Below are 20,531 nucleotides of genomic sequence, written 5' to 3'. Positions count from 1 at the left end.
TGTTGTAAGGACAGGGTTTATTTAACAAGAAAGAGAAGATGTTAATAGTACAAAATGGAATGGCTAGGTGCAACTATTCTGTCATTTTCATAACAAGATAGAAATAAGCCACGAGTTGGTTGTGTAGAATGTTACAAACAACAGCATGGCAAGGAAGCTTCTCAAATTTAAGTGTAGATCAGAGATGCATTTCATTGATTACTGGACAGTAAAAAATAAGCAAGAGGTGTTTATGCCACAAGATGCAATCATGAACAAAGTCCTCTTCCAGCTAGCTTTACCCTTTTGAAGCTTCCTCTGGTCATAGTTGGCAATCACAGGTGGTTCAAGTTCAAGGATGTGGTGTTGCCTTCAGATCTATTGTGGAGGTTGTAGTTCAATAGTTATGCCTCCATGGGTTTTCATTGATTGTTATTGTATCCGGATCCCGTTCCAGCTACTGCTGGGTCTGGGTGCTGACAAGTCGTCTCCATTTGGATCAATCCTCCCATCACTTTTCTTCCTCCACTTGCTGCCAGGTCACACCTATCCGTTCCACAGATATTATCTTTCGCGTTTTCCACCATGCTCTTGGGCACCTTCGTTGGTTGTACCGTAGTACAGGATGACACTGATATTTTGAAGAAGTGCAATGAGACAGATAGTCTGCTCATCTTCAAACATTTTCCATTGTTTTCATTACTTACTTCACCTACATATTGGAATCTCCCTAACAATATAATGTACACACACTATTTTAAACATTACTACATCGTTGCTGGTACATTGGATACATGGGTACTGATTTCAGTTTACAGTGAAAGAGAATAATAAACCTGGCTCTAGTCACTGTTTTTTTCTAGTTCATCACAATGCATTTTGGAGGATGTTTCCCCTATTCAAGTAATGGGAAAGTCATACAACTTGTATTTGGAGTTCATCTGCCTTGGTTTCTGCTGCCACGATGTATACAGTTTTCTTTATGAAAGAATATTCAACGGTTACTATAACAGTGGAGTTTAGAAAAAGTTAAAATTTTCCTTTAACAATAGCGACATAAGTTGAACAGAAACTTTCCTTTTATGGCTAGAAGCTTCTTTAGAAGCAGTTTCATTTTTGGCATGATTGTCAACAATTTTTTATTCTAAATACAAAAATGCTTTAGCATACACACAAGGGCACACATGTCCCTTGTATACTACATTACATTATGTTAGCTATTAGTAGTTAATTGGTATGCTTAATACTAGTTGTTTTAAAAATTTTACCTCCTGTAAGTCATTGAACTGAATCTTTACTGACTACAACAGTTGTATTATTTTGCTGTTGTGACCTGTTTCTCCAATTCTATGCTTTTCTCCTATTGTGAGCTCATTCCAGGCTAACACACATTGCATCCTTACTGGTGCTTAGCCGTGAATACAAAAAGCGGACAATTTTAAATGAATGAATCATTGGCATTATAGATATTCAACATGAAAAAGTGTAGTCACAAAATGGACTACTTAAATCAAGTGCCATAGAACAAGCACAAAACGCATGTGAGTAGTGCCTGACCTAGTGTACACATGAATTTGTACATATGTACGATTATACAGAAACACGTCGTAAAACCAAAGGCAGTAAACAATGACAGACACCCCGGTTACAATAAATTGTGCACGTAGTATCAGCAAACCATTCATAATTTAATACATAAAATTTTTCAACAGTCTAGCAGGAGAGCTATAATCCTTATAACTAAAAACAGAACCAGAACCATACAGCACTGCCACGACAATGAAAAATCCAAATAAGCTTGGTAAGTTAAATAAAAATATGTTATCTGAGGTCAAACTTGCAACGTCCATCTGCTGAAACACATGAGTTACTCCGCTGTAGTAGATAGGAGAGCTGGAAGCGTTTTGCTTCAAAATGTTTCTCACTGGATTAAATTTACTTCGGTGCCCCACTCGCGGGGTGCAGTGAATAAGAAGACAATTGTTAGCAAAATAAGCAACAGGATTATAGAACATGTATTGAGACATTAGTGTATAACTTCGACAATTCAAATGAGGCCTTAGAAGGCAAAAACTGCAGGTGGATATACAGTGGAATATGTACATCAACAACTACAATGACAAAATGAGAAAGAAACATACATTTCCATTTAAACTTGGCGTCACATGAAATTTGTTATGGATAAAATCTATCTAGAGGAATTTCACTTCCTCACTGGCAATACTAAATTAAAATTTCTATAAAAACTAGAGAAAATGCGTTACGTTATTGTTAGGTGAAACACCACCAGCATACAGTTCTGCTGAAAATACCTATTCTTAAACTATGGAGCATATTGTTGTTACATGACCCCCTAGTTCTTATTAATTCTTAACCTATTGCAATTAGTTCAGCAACATTTGTTATGGAATGTATTTCGACAAATAATTAGCTCCATTTATCAAACCTTCGACATAATACGTGAGCCGTTCAATAATCAATGTTTTTAATGTTAGGAGCAACATAAACAATAAAATGCTATCAGCAACTCGCAGTACCATCATTTCGTGAATGGAGCTCTACTGTGTGGCTTAATGATGATTGCATTGCCACATTCCATCCTATTTGCCCAAGGCATCTCTGTGACCATTACACATTAGGTGAGTGCTGTAGCTTGGCTTGTCCATGGCTGTCGCAGGAAGTGAAATTTATAGTCTGTATACCATTTTTGTTTGGGAAAAGAAAAAGATTACTTTCTTGTTTTTTCATTTTTATTGTATGTCTTGGAAACTATTGATAACTCCTGCTGTTTTCATTTTTTTGTGTAGCATTTGAGGGCCATTTGTTAATATTTGCTTTCATTTCACAGGGTCAGATGGCATCCCTTTTCTTTACAAGAGGTAATTATAATTGAGTTTAATGTGCACACCATTCAGTGCTTGTCAGAACAAATATGAGCTAACACTTGAGCTTTAATATTGATTGATACTTTTAAATGCATAAACAGGAAGGAATAATAGTACTTACTTACTTGAAAGGAAACAGCCAAGCAGAATGAAAGGGTGATTAAAAGATAATGTGTCTGAGCTCAGGAAAAATGGTAGTTAAGCAAAATGAGGAAAGAAATGTCTTTCTGGTAAAGATTCATGGGGGGGAAAGAGAAGTTTTTAACAAAAATTAATTTCTTTATTTTATAATCTAAAACATAAAGAACATAAAAATCCAATCAGTTGCTCCGTGTTTGAGGACATCATCTTTTCTGGCAGCATTTGGTTATGGTTAGGCATTAAAGGTGATCATGTTAAATTTGTTGTTTATTTTTTGATACTAAAAAGTAAGGTATAATTCTGACTGGCAATACTTCCAATACTTATGATAACGTATTAGAAAGGTAAATTAAGTATTCCTTGAGAAATACATAAAAATATATTAAAAAACTGGCACAGACAACAATTCACTTGCAAGTGAATAATGTGTCTGGTACATTTGTACACTTTAAAAAACAGGAAATCTCACTATCTTTGGACGTTTTGCTCTCCTTCAGCTTCAGCATCTGCAGTCATGGATGTCCACATGTGTGTGCATCCACGCACAAAGACACACGCTCAGGAGACAGTATGCCATTCATGAATGTTTGTCTGTTTCTGCTGTTAGTTGCATCTTGAAGCAAAAATTTGAGGAGATGCTAATATAGTTCATTATGCAGGCAACTGTAATGGAACATACAAGAGTAACTTTGGAAACTGAATCAATTATTGATAATATTATCACTAAGATAGATAGCAATGAATATGTAATGAAGGTACTACATATAGGACTTTCTGATCATTTTGGACCGCTGTGTGCAGTAAATGGAAATCGAGACTCACAAACAGAAGTTAAAAAGCAGAAAGAGATATTAGGCTTTTAAGCCAGTGAAACATCAATAAATTTAAAATAATGTTGAGAAAAGAATGGTGGTTAGCCATTTTTTAAGCTCAGGGAACAGATGAAATGTACAATGCTTTTCAAGAAACTTTAACACATTACTTCAATACAGCATTTTCAAAAACCAAGAGGAAAAGAAAATCTTCCAAAACAAGCAGTGGATCATGAAGGAAATAGTAGAACAGAAGCCCACCTAAAGAGTGATGAAACGGAGGGAAAGTATTGAAACCTAGAAAAAGCCAAATCAGTTCATGAGATTATTTCAGAATCAGTAAAAAAAGATTAAAACTTTGAGAGGGACAGCAAAAAATACACACAGAAAGCAAATGGAAATAGAAAGTATGAAAGTGAGTACCAAAACAGAAATTGCCAATGTTCTGAATAATAACTATATAGATACACAGAACACCTAAAGTGTGGAAACAGTAATCAAGGACTCATCAGACCACATTGAAAGATAAGCCAAGCCACTCAGTGTTCCTGAAACTAGTATCTAAAGAGGAAATGACAAAGGTTATAAAAAAGCTCAAAGGAAAAAGTCTGCTGGACATGATGAAGTGTCAAACTATCTGAACAAGCAGTTGGCAGCAGAAATGATTGCAGCACTGTCGAGTGTTGTCAACTGCTCGTTCCAAAAAGAGTATTTACTGGTCAACTTTCATCAGTTAAAGCAGAATAATTACAGACCAGTATCCTTAGTATCACACATCTCCAAAATATTAGAAGTGCTCATGCTCAACAGACTAACTGCTTATCTGGAAAAGCATAATATTCTAACTCCAGCACAGTATGTATACCAGAAAGGGAAATCAACAGAAACAGCAATTAGATCATTAACAGAATTTATTGTACAGTCCTTCAACAATCAGATGGTAGTGTCTGGGAATACCTTGACTTATCCAAAGCATTTGACAGTCCAAGGAAAGAAATTAGACAACACTGGTATTTGTGGACAAGCAGCAGACTGAATAAAATCATAGCTGAGTAATAGGAGGTAATGTGTAACCTTTAAAAACTTATACAGATCAGAAGTTAGAAGCATTAATCATGATGTTCCTCAAGGATCTGTTATGGGACATATGCTCTTCAATTTATTTGTAAATAATATACAAACATGTGAAAATGAAAGTAAGATAATGTATGCAGATGATGTGATTGTGCCAAATCTTTCCAACAATTTTGAAGCACTTATGAAAAACACTTTCGTATCAGGCAGTAATTCAGCACAACGGCTCATGGACAATGTATTAGTCAAAACAAGAAAACAAGAAAACTATGTACATGATTTTCAACACTAAGTGAAAGGAAGTTCACACAAATGTTTTTGTAGGTGAAAAAGAACGGGAAGAATTAATTTAGGTAAGTTTTTAGGCATAACAATAGACAGTGAGCTAAATTGGAAGCAGCAGATAAATACTGTATCCAACAAGCTAAGCTCAGTGATATTTATAATGAAGCAACTGGCTCAATGTGCATATCAAGACTTCCTGTGCACTGTCTACATTGAGTTTTTGAACCATACATGCAATATGGAGTCACCGTATGGGGGAACTAAACCATCACAGAAATGAAAAGCATTTCCAAGGGACTGACAAAACCTCAAAACCGAGATAATGTTCCCTGCATCCCTAAAAATGTTTTTAATAGAAGAAGAATTCTGCAGCGTGTCTGAATACATGAGCAGAGAGTGAGAAAAAGATTGTACTGTGAATTAATGTTATGTGCCATATTATGAGAAATTAGAATTACAAATTAGTGTAAGGAACTAAACTAGAATTAAAACTACTCATGTACAATTTATGGTGCACAAAAATTTATTTTTAACTTGGGTGTAAATCATTTAGCATTACATACATACTGTGCAAGGCATTATATGTTTTTACTGTGTAGCATATTATAAGTATTTTGTCAAGATGTAAGCAAAATTATGTGGCCTGTATTACAATTATGTACCTGTACAAAAGGTAATTTACGGGACCAAGAACAATCACAATTACCTATCCACAATGAAAATAGTCCAACGTTTATGAGTAGTCTCTGGTATGTTTTGGTTGCCCATCGATCCCTTTTGTGATGAGTTGTCAGTGGTATCAGAGTGTTTGGGCACTTTACATGGATACTACTCAAAGCTTGCTGTACACATTACTTGATAATTTCACCCTTAATTAATGTGGAAGCAGATGTGCACATGGAGTTGGATGATGTCACAACGTGGAATTTCATATTGCAGAGCATTCTCAATCATGAAAGGGAGAAAAAGCATACCAGATTTTTGCTTCATGGAGAGGAATATGGCCAGTGAAGAGCAAGTTCATTTTCTATGTCAAAACTTAGATGCCAAGTTGGATTATGCTGTTTGCAGTTGGAGCCTGTATTTGGTGATTTTTGTGTTATAATTTACATGCTACTCCCTCTGTCAGAAATGTTTCAGGACAGGATTTTCTTTTATTTCTGAGTTTGCAATACTAAAAAGGAACAAATGTTGTTTTTATGTTACTTGGTATGTGTCCGTCCTTGAAATGATTTTTGCCTTATTTCTAAACAAACTCACTAAGTGACAGGGTTGTGCTTAGCAATACACAGCTTGGGTTATTGGTACTTTAGTTACCGTGACACAATGGATGCTGATTGCGAGCAAAGCCTGAACTCTAAGTTCTGCATTGAGCTCGGGAAAACCTAGTGAAACATTAGCAATGACAAAGCAAGTATATCCATGCAAGACACTTTCAGGAAGGTGCGTTTTCGAGTGGTGAAAAAGGTTTTGTGAGGGCAGAGTTTCAGTCCAAGATGATCCCAAAGTTGGTTGCCCATCTGTAGCACATACTGATGCAAACGTGGACCGTGCGAGGCAGTTGTTGCATGAAGACTGTCACATAACTGTGCGTGCGATATCAGTAGAATTTAATTTGAACTGTGATGTGTGTCATTAGATTTTACGCGAAGATTTATGGAAGCATAAACTTGATGCAAAACTCATCCCTCACACGCTAACAGATGAACAGAAAGAGGAAAGATGATGAATTTCTGCTCAACTATGGGATAGAGTTACATGTGATCCCAAATTTGTGTCAAAGATTATTGTGGGAGATGAAAGTTGGTGCTACCACCAGTAGGACACTCACTTGAAGCATCAAAGTGCTAAATGCCAGAGTCCTGGAGCACCAGCCTCAAAAATAATAAAACAATAACCTTCAAGAACAAAGAGAATGTTGATTGCTTTCTTTGGTAGTAAAGGAGTAGTTCACCATGAAAATGTTTCTCCAGATCAAACAGTGAACCAAACAGTTTGCATCCAAGTCTTGAAACATTTGCAAAAAGCAGTTCGACTTCACCGCCCAGATTTGTGGCATACTCAGGACTGATTCTAACTTCATGACAGTGCAATATCCCAAACTGCTCTATCAGTTACCGAGTATGTGCCCAGACATTCTATTATTGCCATCCCATATTTGCCTGACCTTTCACCTTGTGATTTTTTTTTCTTGTTTCTGTGAGGGAAAAGACGACTATAAGGAAAGCTTCGTCTATATTGCAGACCTCCAACAGGCCGTGACATATGAACTTACAAACATCACAGTTGAAAATTTCTCTGCTTGCTTCCAAGAACTCCACAAACATTGGCAACTGTGTCTAGATAGCCAAGGGGACTACTTTCATAAGAGCTAGGATCATTACTTGGCAAGTGCAGTATTTTTTTTTTTTTTTTTTTTTTTTTTTTTTTTAAAAAAAACCTGTCCTTGGTACTTTTGTGACAAAGGAACTTTGTTTTGAAGCACCAGCACATTGAGGATCTCTCGGCATCATCATGTTTGGTATGATTTATTATAATGAAATGACTGGAAATTGCTGGTTAAAGACTTTTTTACTTAAAAAGCTTTCTTAAAAATGCCAGGTAAAGACAAATCAATGGTTAAAGGCTTCAGGACATCATGAGGTAAAAGGCACAGGAACAGATAACGCATGGTAAATGTGTTGTGGTGGGTAGAGGCATGAGTTGAGGTGTGAAAGGTTGCAGTTCAATCTTGATTAGTGCAAATCTACAGGCCCCATAATTAAAGTTCCATTCTCATAACACTGCAGAAAGAGAACCACTGCTCAGAAAGATGTCACGTTTGAATGGCATATTGTTGACTCTGGGAGAAACGTCGTGGAACAAAAGAAATTTAATGAAAATTTTACCAGTGGAGATAAGTGTCTTAATGTAAATGAGATTGCATACAAACAACAGATGAATCTCACTATGATGGCCATGGAGTAAGTTGCACACTACACCATTCACAGTGTTCAGTGTGCACGAGTGCACAAGTTCAGCAGTCAACAGTTGTGACATCGGTTTATAGGTAAGTCCATCCACTACAGGAAGATTGTGCCACATCAGATGGGAAAAATTGGCTTTTAATTGTCCTGAGGCCAAAAACTGCATAAAAAGGAGACACCAGTTTTTTTTATTTTCCTGGAGCCAAAAATCACATAAAAAGCAAAATGGCATCAGTTTCTAGTTGTTGTGGGGCTGGCACAAGACACATTCAGTATGTTGTAGTCACGTTCAGTGTGTGTTGTGCAATGAATGCCTTTAATTCAGCCACTTTTATAACTGGAGCACTGAACACATCTTTTAGATAACACCACAGCCAATAGTCACTCGAATTAAGATAGGCTGATAATTCTAGCATTTTCGAAATGCCTGTGTGGCAGCTGCTTCATTGGCTGTGTAATGTGCAAAGGAGTGCCATCTTGTATAAAAATTATACTACTCACACATCCACACTGTTAAAGGGTTGGAATTATGTTGGTGTGGAAATGATTCTCATAGTGTTTACAAGCAATGGTACAGGTAACAGGAAACGCTGGACTCATCTTATCAAAAAAACGCGCCTACGCTAACAATGCCGTCAATCTACCACGCAGTCAGTTTTGCAGAATGAAATGGTCCTGGTTGATGTGCGTGCAGGTTTTCTGTTGCTCATATTCTGCTTGTTGACATCCCCTTGGAGACAGAAATGGGTTTCATCTGTCCAGAGAATGTTCCATGCCCATTCATTGACCACTTCCATGTGAGGAAGAAATTCCAGAGCGAACATTTGTCTTGCTGACAGGTCAGTAGGGAACAACTCCTGAACATGGGTGATTTTGTATGGATAACATGCAGGATGTTTCATAGAATTTTATGCACTGTGCTCGCAGGCATGTCTAACTTTCAGGCAGTTCCCCATCCACTGCATGTTTGCACACCACTACTTGACCCCTCTGCTGTTGTCCATATCTTTGACAGATGTCAGATCAACTGCTTTCCTCAATCTACTGCACTGAACTACAAAAGAAGTTGTCTTTTTGCATTTTGTGACCATTTTCTCTTCACTCTTAGCAGACATCAGAGTAATGCCTTTTTTCGTACCCTTGAGTGTCCAGGTCATCTGCAGGGCTACTGGTGCACAGTCACCATTCTTTTAAAAGAGCTTCACCAGTGGTATATGATCCTTCATGGATAGAGTAATGGTGGGCATCTGGGACACAGAGGAACGGCCATGTGGTGCATGTTTGTTGATGTGCGTATTCTGATGCCTACAGCGCTATCTATTGATCAAATTTTTTGTTAAGGTTTTTTCCCATGATGTTTCCCACTGTGTCAATAATACACTGTTCAAATTTGACAAAATCGTAAGCAGCAGTTCTCTCTAACCCACAGCATTTTGAAACTGGAACTTTAATTATGGACACACTGTATTTTTATTCACCTTCATCTTTTCTAAAAGATTCCAGGATTTTTGTATTAATGTAGTTGTAGTATGTTGTGCAATATTCAGTGTTATGTATAACTTCAAGCTTTGACTTTCTCAGTTTTGTGCATTTTTAGCAGAGAATTGCAAGATTGCTGTTTACATTGACTGATTCCTTGCAGTTCAGCACAGTATACACTATAGATGGAACAGTGGTAGCATATGGACGAGGGAGCAAATGTCCATTCATTTTACTATATGAATGAAAGAGGAGCAGTGTTTGTAAAATGTTAAATGTAACAATTGCCACAGTAAACATCACAGAGCTGAGATATGTATCCACATATTTGAAAAGGTAAAATGTGTTAGGCTAGAGTTAATGGCTTCAGAAGAATGCCAGCATAAATTTTTAAATGTGAATACGAATTGTTGTTCAGTCCATCAGTGTGGCCACAATATTCTTTGCAATTTCTCCGCTCATATTTGACAATCACTAAGACTAGTCACCTAGGTATTTTATGCACAACCATTTTTGTAAACAATGTGTGATTTGTGTGCCAGATATAGCTGACAGCTGCTGCTGGAGAGTATTGTAGTCTTAAGTCACAATGAAGTGCACATTCTGTGTGATGTACCACCTCATTTGTGAGCATGTAGCAACAACATAGCCATGTTTAGTGTGTCTCGTGATGAGAAACACATCCCATGTAAAGCCGGCTTTACTGCTGGCTGTAGCAAAGGGCGCTGTTGTTGGAATTTTGCTGTGATCCTACTCTTTTGAGTACATAATGAATATCAGTAAATATCAAACAGTGGTGTAAATTATATGTTCTGACTGTCCTTGGCTGAATGTTCTGGACAGGAACATGTAGGTAAGAGCATGAACATTTAACCTCATTGCCTATTACACAGTACCTACTGCTTTCCTATGAAATAAGCATTTGTCTTATCCTCTATGTACATATGGTGCAAGTAGTGTGCCGCGTCACTTATCTGTTCGTGATAGTTTCATGCAACATTGCCATAGTTACTGAATCGCAAGCTTTAATGTCATTATTGTATTTTCTTGAGTAATTACCATTTGTGATTTTCACTCACCTATGGTAACCAGTGTAGTGACATGCTGCAGTTGATACAATCTGAAATGTGTTGTATGTTCTAATATTAATGTGGCTATTTTATTATGTCTACAGGTGGACGGACACTGTTTTTCTTGTGCTTTGCCATTTACCTATATGGAGATCTATCCATCTATGGAACAGCTGTGGCAAAATCATTGGCAGATGTTGCTTGGTAAGTCAAGTGTATCATTTAAAAAAACTAAAGAAGAGAAAAAACTACACAACATTTTAATGAGGTGAGTGTATTATCAGTAGAGAAACATAGAGAAGCCTGAAATACTGAATTTGACCTTGTAGTAATCAAATAATACGAGTCAAGCAAATATGGCTTTATTCTTAACCTCTGGACAATAATGTAAATAAGCCTCTCGGGTCTCTACAAGACACAGACCAGCTGATGCACATGATACAAACCAGAATAACATATAGAGGGTCAGTAACACCTGTGTGTGTGTGTGTGTGTGTGTGTGTGTGTGTGTGTGTGTGTGTGAGAGAGAGAGAGAGAGAGAGAGAGAGAGAGAGAGAGAGAGAGAGAGAGTGAGTGTGAGTGTGAGTGAGTGAGAGAGAGAGAGAGAGAGAGAGAGAGAGAGAGAGAGAGAGAGAGAGAGAGAGAGGCATACAGGGTGGCGGAGACTGCACCGCGTGCACACCTCCAATAGGTCGTCTCCAGCGGCTGACCTGCGCTGATACAGTTGGCACCCAATTCAAGTGCACATGTGTGATGAGAGCACACTTGGTGCACTCACATGCATTAGTAACAGGATACAGACTGTCTCCCCAACTTCTTTCACTGCAGAAGATCGTAAACACTGAAATTGGTATCGGAACAGAAATGTAAGTTAAAATTGCTCAACAGTGGAAAGGCATCTCAACTCAAAGAGATAGTTTAAAGATTGTACTCAGAGTAAAAGAATTGCTCCCCTTCTAGCAGCAGTTTATAACAGGTTGCTGGAGCAACCTATTACTGCATATTGAACCAGGTCTGTGCTGGATTCAAGATTTCCTAGCAAATAGAATTGAACACATTATTCTTAATGGTATGTGCGGTATCTGAAGACACAAAGATATGACTAACATTAGTGGGTAGTGGACATTGATTTAAATCAATGGAGAAAGCTGAAAATTTGTGCCAGACCATGATTCGAAGCCGGATCTCCTGCTTACGAGGCAGCTGCACTGACCGCTGTGCCATCTGCACACAGTGATCATCTCAACTGCATGGACTACCCTAGCATGCCTCCCGTTGGACCCAAATTCTCAGCTTATCCATCACATACTGATGTAGCACCATTTGTCCATTATCCTCATTACTCACAGCATTTCGCTGATTCCCATAAGAGTTAGAGCATGGTGTGCATCTGCACTGAAGTGATCAATTGGTTCTCCAAACGGTCACCATGTATACAATTGAGGCGAGAACGACCAATTGATCACTTAAGTGCAGATGCACACTACACTAGAACTCTTACAGGAATCTGTGAAATGCTGTGAATAATGAGGATAATGTGCAAGGGGTACTATATCAGTAGTGTGTGGGGATAGGTTGAGAATTTGGGTCTGACAGGAGGCATGCTAGAGCAGCTCAAGCAATTGCAATGACACAGTGTCCAGATTACACAGTGGTGAGCGTATCTGCCTAGAAAGCAGGAGACCCGGGTTTGAATCGTGACCCGGCACAAATTTCCCCATTGATTTAAATCAGTGCCCACTGGCAGCTAAAGTCATACATTCCTTTCTGTTTTTATTCTTAATTGGAGGAAACTGACAAATCTAAAAATAATTTTTAGAGTTCCGCAAGGGAGAGTTACAGTGTTATTCTGTATACAATAAATATATAATATGAATAAATATGTATGTGAATTAATGGGTAATGTCAAAAGTTCTGTGAGACTGCTAGCAAATGATGCTGTTGTGTACAGAGGGTTGCACCAGATGACTAGCAAATTGTAGAGAATCAGCAATTAATGTAGGAACTGGCAGTTGATTTTCAATGTAAATAAATGAAATGTATCACACATAATTAGGTGAAGAGAGCTAGTATTTTACACAGTTGTATTTGTTATGGAATCAGTCTTGTAGAATCGACCATACTGTTTATTTCAGAATCCACTAATGCAATTTCGACCTAAGGTCCTTTATCAAGTGGGTGCATTAGGGAGTACTGAAATAAATAGCATAGTTAGTGGCAAATGAAGTCGTGTAAAAGATCCGTTCCAATTTGATTCCTCCATTGGTAACAAACTGCTGGAAACACTGCAGCTGTTAAATATATAAGTGTTTGCATCAGGACCAACATCAAGTGGAATGACCACCTAAAATTAATTGTAGTAAAGGCAGATGCCAGTCTTACATTTCCTTGAGGTTCTTCCAATGAACCTAATTAATCCACAAAAAAGTGGCTTACAAAACACTTCTGGTTCATGTGTTAGACCCTTATCCTGTTAGACTAATGGGGGGGGGGGGGGGGGAGATTCAGCATCAAGACATTACAGAGATTACATTACATTAAATCGCTTCCACATATGTCTCATAAGAAGACCACAGCGGAGAAAAATCAGAGAAGTCTGAGTCCGTACAGAGCCTTATTGACAACAGTTCTTCCTCCACAGACAATCAGCAAATGGAACAAGAGCCGTGGGAGGGGGGGATGATAGTGTTACCAGAAGTACCTTCTGCCATGCACCATAAGGTGTCTTCTAGCGAATACATGTAAATGTAACACAAAAAAAAGAGGTTACCGAGGAATTATTTGGGGTGGCATATTACTGCGTAAGTATGTTTCAACCTTAATACTGTCATAAGTTGATCTTTTTCGGTTTAACTCAGGAGGCAGTGGATGAGCAACTTAATGCGGGTATGTGGGCTCTCATTTGGATCCTAGTTTGAAAGTAAAGAAATGTTGTTTAGATCCCATTCTTGTGAGAGCCTTTCTATTTTATGTCAGTTCAGCAGCTTATGTACCAGTTTTGCTGCTCATTTTATCAAGCATCATCTCATTTTGCTTTGTGAGGTTTAGTGGTCTCCACTCCAGACCCTTCCACCACAGATAAATAAAGATTTGGTCACCAGGAACCATATGTGGAACCCTCCACTTCATTGTCTGACATTGCCGAGTACTAGATCCAAGACCCATTATTCTGAAATTGACTGACACCAGCTGCATATATTTGGTAAATGCATAAATTGACCCCATCAGTTTCTTAGATTTTGTCATCACTTAATGTCATAGTCTAAAGTAAAAGAGAAGCTGTGCACTAACATGCCATGTCAGTAAAAATATAGATCAGGGTCAGTGTTGTACTTGCATGTTTCGTGCAGTAATGTTGTTAGCACTCTCACCATGAGGTGCGATGGGCATGAAAGAAGCGGTCAGCTACTGGGTATACACAGACAATGAGAGAGCAGTGGACAGAGGATCTGTTTTGAAGGTATACCTTCACAGTCGCATGTCTGTGTATCACAACCTCCGAAATCAATAACACATTTGGAAGAAATGGGAAAATATTTTTACAACCAAGATTATTAACTTTTAAGCTGTGCTATTAAGTTCCAACCTAACCACGACTTCATAATTTGTGATGTATTAGGAGAAACAGTCAAATGTATGTGACAACAAGGATTATTAATTTCATTTTTGCAAGTAAAACTGTTATTTTCCAACCTAACCAAGGCCTTGAACTAAGCTACTGATCAGTCTGTTACCACAAGCAGCTTCACTTTCATTGGCTTCACCAGCTTACAACCAAACCATCACATTCCAACTTAACCTCAGCCTTTTGCCAAGCTACAGATCACTCTGTCAACTTATCCAGGTTTTGTAACTTTCACATTCATTGGCTTTGTCAGCTCAAAACCAAACTCACACATTTCAAACTAACCACAACCTCGTAATTCATGACATCCTGTACTCAGGGAAGGAAGGATTAAAATATTTGTGACAACAGCAAGGAAGAGAATCATTTCTATTTTGGCACTAGAAATTCATTGCCCATTTTCTTGCCTTTCATTGATTATGTGTATCATCCCATGGGTTGCACAAAATGGGTGCGTTGCCAATCTTTAAGCTGTAGAGAAACACCGCATTGATTACCACTGGCCCTGATCTAGACTTTAGCCTGCCACATGAAATATTTCTCTAAGTATAGTCTCATTTTGTTTCCGATTTAGTCGAACTTATATATGTCGAGTGTTTACATATAACAATTATTTCCTTTCTCAGCCTCTCTTTAACAGCATCTGCCACATATTTTGACTGTCATGCCATCCTGAGATCAAATTTGTTGCATTTTACATCATGTAATGATTTTGTGGTTTGCACATGTGATTTACTGATGAAAGTAAACAGTGAGACAAGAAGTTTTTGTGTTGTCCTACACTGGTGATAAAATACAGTAGTTGAAGTTTCCCAGCATATTAAAACTGTGTGTACCAGTCAGACTTGAGCCTAGGCCCTGGTGACAGACTGTTCAAGAAGAATTCATATTTAACACACAACAGTTATCAAAAATGTACTGTATACTGCCATAGTGCACAAGATTTGTTTGCTAGTGTACATTTGGAAATTAATTTCTGGTGGTGTAGAAAAATAGCAGCTACTGCATAGTATCTTCTCCAGTCATAGTATGTGCTCTTACATGACTAGTGCATCCACTTTTTGTCTCGATGACGTTCTTGGAACTCTCATGGATGTTATATCTGGTGTAGACGTGGATATACAGTGGAAGTAAAAGATAGCAGTCCAAAAACAATAAAATTTGTTATATAACAGAGCTAAATGAATTGGTTAAAAAACATAATGTGAATAATGGACCCCATCTAAAATTATTTATCAATTTTGAAAAGAACTACATATGCTCACGTACATGTGTTTACATCCACACAGTCAATGACAGTATATAGGGAAGTTATAAAAGAAGGGGCTAGCTGGACAGAAATTTAATCACTTATATAAACAATTTTGTGCTTTCTATTTCATGGCCTTATGTTTTGTAATAACAGCTTTTCTGCATTGTGGTGGCTATTGGATCTCTGTCTTCATGTAGCATTATCATGCCTCTTACTCTTTATCTGGTCTCCTGGACTTCAAATCATTTAGATAACAGAATGTCATTGTTTCCAGCACATACCAACCTGCCAACTATTCATGCAACATGACACTACCAGTAAGTGCACTGTGCTGGGAGAATTCAGATATTACAAGAGCAGATGCCTACAGGATCTTTCTTGTGAGTTGATACTTTTGTTGGTAGATTTATAGGTTGTATACTATGTGTGCTAGAATTCAGTGCAACTGAGGTACAATAGTTAATTTTAACTTCAATTGCAGGGTGTATTCATCTGTACACTGGGCCCTTTTGTATTTTTCAATGTGCAGAAAACAAAATATCTGCAGATATTGACATCAGTTATGCGATGGCTCGGTAAGTTCAAAAATATATGTAAATTTATATAATAATACCAGAGAAGGAACGTTGCTACTCACCATACAGCGGAGTATGTGTAGTTTCAGTTCTCTGAGACTGCAGACGCGTGCGCATTTGTGTGTGTGTGTGTGTGTGTGTGTGTGTGTGTGTGTGTGTGTGTGTGTATTGCTGACAAAGGCCTTAATAGCTGAAAGCTACAATTGTGTGAATCTTTTTGTTGTGCCTAATGTGACTCAGCATCTCCACTATATGGTGAGTAGCAACTTTCCGTCTCTGGTATTGTTATGTTCCATCCTGCATTTTTCATTGTTAAATTTATATAATTACATTCATTCAAAGGATGATATATTAATATTTCTGATACAGAAAGTGTGACAGATTTCTGGAAGACAACACCATCTAGAAAGTAAAGCCTGAGATTTTGTACATAATGCTTTCTGTATCCAAACATTATGAATAAGTGTTGTGTAGCTAATTTCTATCCTTAAAGTGGGTAGAACATACTTATATGCAGTTGAAACATAAAAATAATAGATGCTTCTGTTTATCCATAAGTCCCGTGATTACATTAATCATGCATTCTTGACCTCTGTAATGATGGAGCATAGATAACTACGAAATGTTTGTGGAATTTTCTGTAAAAACTGGCTTTGTGAAATTATTATAATGATTCTATCCCTGTACCTATCCCTGTACATGTATCAGAACAATAACTTAATCGATTGCCTGACTCTTCAGTTTCTCCTTGTGCTGACAGCTGAACACAGGATTGGGTGATGTTAGAACACTGTTACGCATATATGTTGAATAGCTGTATGAGAAAAAGCAGTGCTATTTTGTGCTTGATACATTCATAAACTGCCCACTAACATGCCGTTTCAGTTGCTTTGCAGGATTGCACTACAACATTTTGTGTCTTAACATTAAATGTGTGTCACAGTGGAGAAAAAGAGCAGGTAATGAAAACAAATCATAACATTTGTGTTACCAGTCGCAAACCTCATCAGAAACTGATTGTGGTAATCAACACCTGCGTTAACAGTGTGATAATGACAACAGTGAGTAGGGAGCAGAAGGCATTACCAATGTTATTCTTTGATTGGTTGCTGCTTTCATAGTTTCCCCTTAAATAACTAAGTGCCTGGTCCATATAAGTGTCTGCTGCGCCCTTTACAAGTCAGTTTTGGTGTGAATCATTAACATTTAATCAACACTTAAAACATTCTTCTTTCTACTATTACATACACACACACACACACACACACACACACACACACACACACACACACACACACACAAAGCAAGCACACTTCATGCACACACCATCGCCAAGGCATTCCATCCTGAGATGCTGGAGTTGGCGATCTCGTGTGTGTGTGTGTGTGTGTGTGTGTGTGTGTGTGTGTGTGTGTGTGTGTTACTGACAAATGCTGTGGCCGAAAGCTTCATGTGAGTGTTTCTTAATCGTGCCTGTCTGCAACTTGATGTGTCTTCTTTATGGTAAGTAGCAATCTATCTTTTCCTACATTGTTGATATTCCTATCTGGAGTTTCCATTGTTCAATCAAACATTGAACTGCACAAAAACAATAATGGAAAGGGTAGATTCTTACTCACCATAGAGGTGACACATTGAGATGCACAATGTCAAGAGTGTTACACATTAAGCTTTCTGCCAAGCCTTCATCAGAAAAGGAAAGTGCACACACAAACACACATGACTGCTATCTGCAGTTGCTTAGGTCAGACTCAAACTGAACCACATCAGATGGGAGCAACAATTTGTAGTGAAGAGGGGAAGCAGTCCATTCAGTATTCCCAGTTAATCCTATTTGGTATGGGTGTCAAAAAATTGAGTGATATTCTAGAATGGGTTGCATGCGTGATTTGTAAACAATCTCCTTTGTAGACTGATTGTGCTTCCTCAGTGTTCTGCCAATTAACCGAAGTCTGCCACCTGCTTTATCCACAACTGAGCTCATGTGATCATTCCATTTTATATCCCTACAAAGTGTTACACCAAGGTATTTGTACAAGTTGGCCGATTCCAAAAATGACTTGTTGCTATGATTTTTCATTTTGTGAAGTGGGCAGTTTTACATCCATGAGCAGGTAAAGCAAGTTGCCAATCTTTGCGCCACTTTAAAGTCCTATCAAGATCTGAATGAATATTTACGCAGATTCTTGCAGACAGTACTTCATTATAGGTAACTGCATAATTGGCAAAAATTCTGGGGCTACTATCAGTATCATCCGCAAAAAATTATTTCTATGTCTGACAACAGTTTTTCATCCAAGATAACATGCTGTGCCCTCCCTACCAAAAAGTCTGTAATACAGTTGCAAATTTCACTTGATACCCCATATTATCGAACATTTGACAATATGCATAGGTGTGGTACTGAGTCAAATGCTTGATCCGTAGCTTTTATGTCATGTGAGAAAAGTGTGAGTTGGGTATCACATGATTGATGTTGATTGCCTTTTTAAAGGAACATTTAAAAACTGAATTAAGCAATTCAGCTTTTGCTCTGCTACCGTCTATTTCAGTTCTTGTGTCATTCGCTAGGGACTAGACACGAACTTTGGTGCCACTAGCAGCCTTTACATATGACCAGAATTTCTTTGGATTTTGTGAAATATTGTTTGACAGTATTCTGATACGATAGGCCCTGAGGCTTCAAATATTGCCATCTTGACTGCCAAATGTGTTTCATTCAACATCTCTATAACTATAGCCTCATAGTTTGTACACTGGACAGTCCCCTCCTTTTATTAATTGCTCTGCTGGGTACTTAGCTACCCGGTATTCATTTAAACTTGAGCCTATTTCCTCTACATGCTCCTGTCCTGTGCTGAAAGTTTCAAGTTCCTCGTTGAGATATGACACTAATTACTGATTTTTTATCTAGTTTACTGAACATAGACATATTTCTGTTTGTTTTATTTGTCCTTTGTACTTCGGTTATCATTGTTGGCAGAACAGAATCCTGTTCGCTGATACCTGTTTCAGTGTGAACATCCTTAAAGAGGCCCAGTCTAGTTATTGCCATTAGATCCAAATATTTCAGTGAGTGGGGTTCCAAACTATATGTTCTAGGTAGTTTTCAGGAAGGTATTAGGAATGTCTCACTAGATGTCTTATTATGCCCTCCACTAACAAAACTGTAATATTCCCAGTTGATTGTTGGATGATTAAAGTCTTTACCGATGATTACAGTATGATTGGGGAATTTAAGCACAAACTGAGGTTTTCCCCAGAGTTTTCGGTTATATCAGGAGATGAGTCTGGTGGGCGATAGAAGGATCCATTTATCGTTTTATGCCCAACTCTGGTACCGAGTCTTGCCCAAACAATCTCATGTGCAGCTTCAAGTGCTATCTCAGTGGATTTGAGTTTCTTGGCTACTGCAACAAATACACCACTTCCATTTCCCATTGGCCTATTCCTTTGATATACACTTAAATTTTCCCCAAAGCTCTCACTGCTCTCAGTTTCAGGTTTCAACCAGCTTCCTGTACCTAATATTTTGTGAGTTTCATTGCTTTTCAGGAGCACTTGGAACTCTAGCATTCTGTTTTGAATACTTCGAAAGTTAACCATTAGGATTTTAATTCTCTCACCTGTGATAGGCACTTCTTTAGATTTACACCAATACATCCGAGTTTCCTACAGCTGTCATTATCTGGATTGAGTGGAGAGTCACCTTACCTAAAAAAAAAAACTTGTGGGCACCCACAAACAGTCAGCTACCTGAGTGGGAGCTTGTTGTGTGTGATGCACACCTGTCCCATTTAGGGGGGTTCTCAACCTATTCTTAATCAGTTCTCTGTAGTGGAGTGATTCTGTTTGATGATGGGAGAGAGTCACACAAGTACTGAAGAAACTGAACTGATAGACTCTTTGAAGGTAGATGTAAACTATCCTGAAAAGGTCTCCTAACAAAGTTTCAAGAACCAGCTTTAAATGATGACTCTAGGAATATACCACAACCTTCTACGTTTCACTCACTTAGGGTTCATGAGGACAAGGTTAGAATAATTGCAGCACACACACAGAGGCATTGAAACAGTCATTCTTCCTGCACTCCGTACATGATTGGAACAGGAAGAAACTCTAGTAACTGGACAATGGAACGTACCCTCTGCCTTGCACTGCACAATGGTTTGCATAGTACAGATGTAGATGTAAATGTAGATGTAGATATTTTTGAGAAAGTCTCATGTTTATTCAGATTTAGAATTAAAGCAAACTGGTGTAATGTCAAAGAACAGTAAAATAATGTAATATGGGACTTTAAAGGTGTAGAACAGAAGTAATCCAAAATAGTGAGTATTCATCTGTTAAAAACAGGTACCATGATGCACGCTGTGGCATTCATGGAA

General features: G+C 38.0%; 1 protein-coding gene across 4 annotated transcripts in view; it reads left to right on the top strand.

Annotated features, from left to right (window-relative positions):
- Window positions 1–20,531, top strand: part of LOC126335054 (transmembrane protein 104 homolog) — a 92,761-nt gene that overhangs the window by 65,571 nt on the left and 6,659 nt on the right. For 2 of the 4 annotated variants that reach the window (XM_049997933.1, XM_049997932.1), the window contains exons 6-10: window positions 2,828–2,858; window positions 10,796–10,895; window positions 15,843–15,948; window positions 16,050–16,143; window positions 17,040–17,102. In XM_049997933.1, the coding sequence (XP_049853890.1) occupies window positions 2,828–2,858; window positions 10,796–10,895; window positions 15,843–15,948; window positions 16,050–16,143; window positions 17,040–17,102 (394 nt within the window). The remainder of the gene's footprint in view (window positions 1–2,827; window positions 2,859–10,795; window positions 10,896–15,842; window positions 15,949–16,049; window positions 16,144–17,039; window positions 17,103–20,531) is intronic. The other 2 variants (XM_049997935.1, XM_049997934.1) reach the window with 1 other exon arrangement.

Source organism: Schistocerca gregaria, chromosome 2 (assembly GCF_023897955.1).
Source record: "Schistocerca gregaria isolate iqSchGreg1 chromosome 2, iqSchGreg1.2, whole genome shotgun sequence".
NCBI lineage: Eukaryota > Metazoa > Arthropoda > Insecta > Orthoptera > Acrididae > Schistocerca > Schistocerca gregaria.
This window is presented reverse-complemented; position numbering and strand designations above follow the sequence as displayed.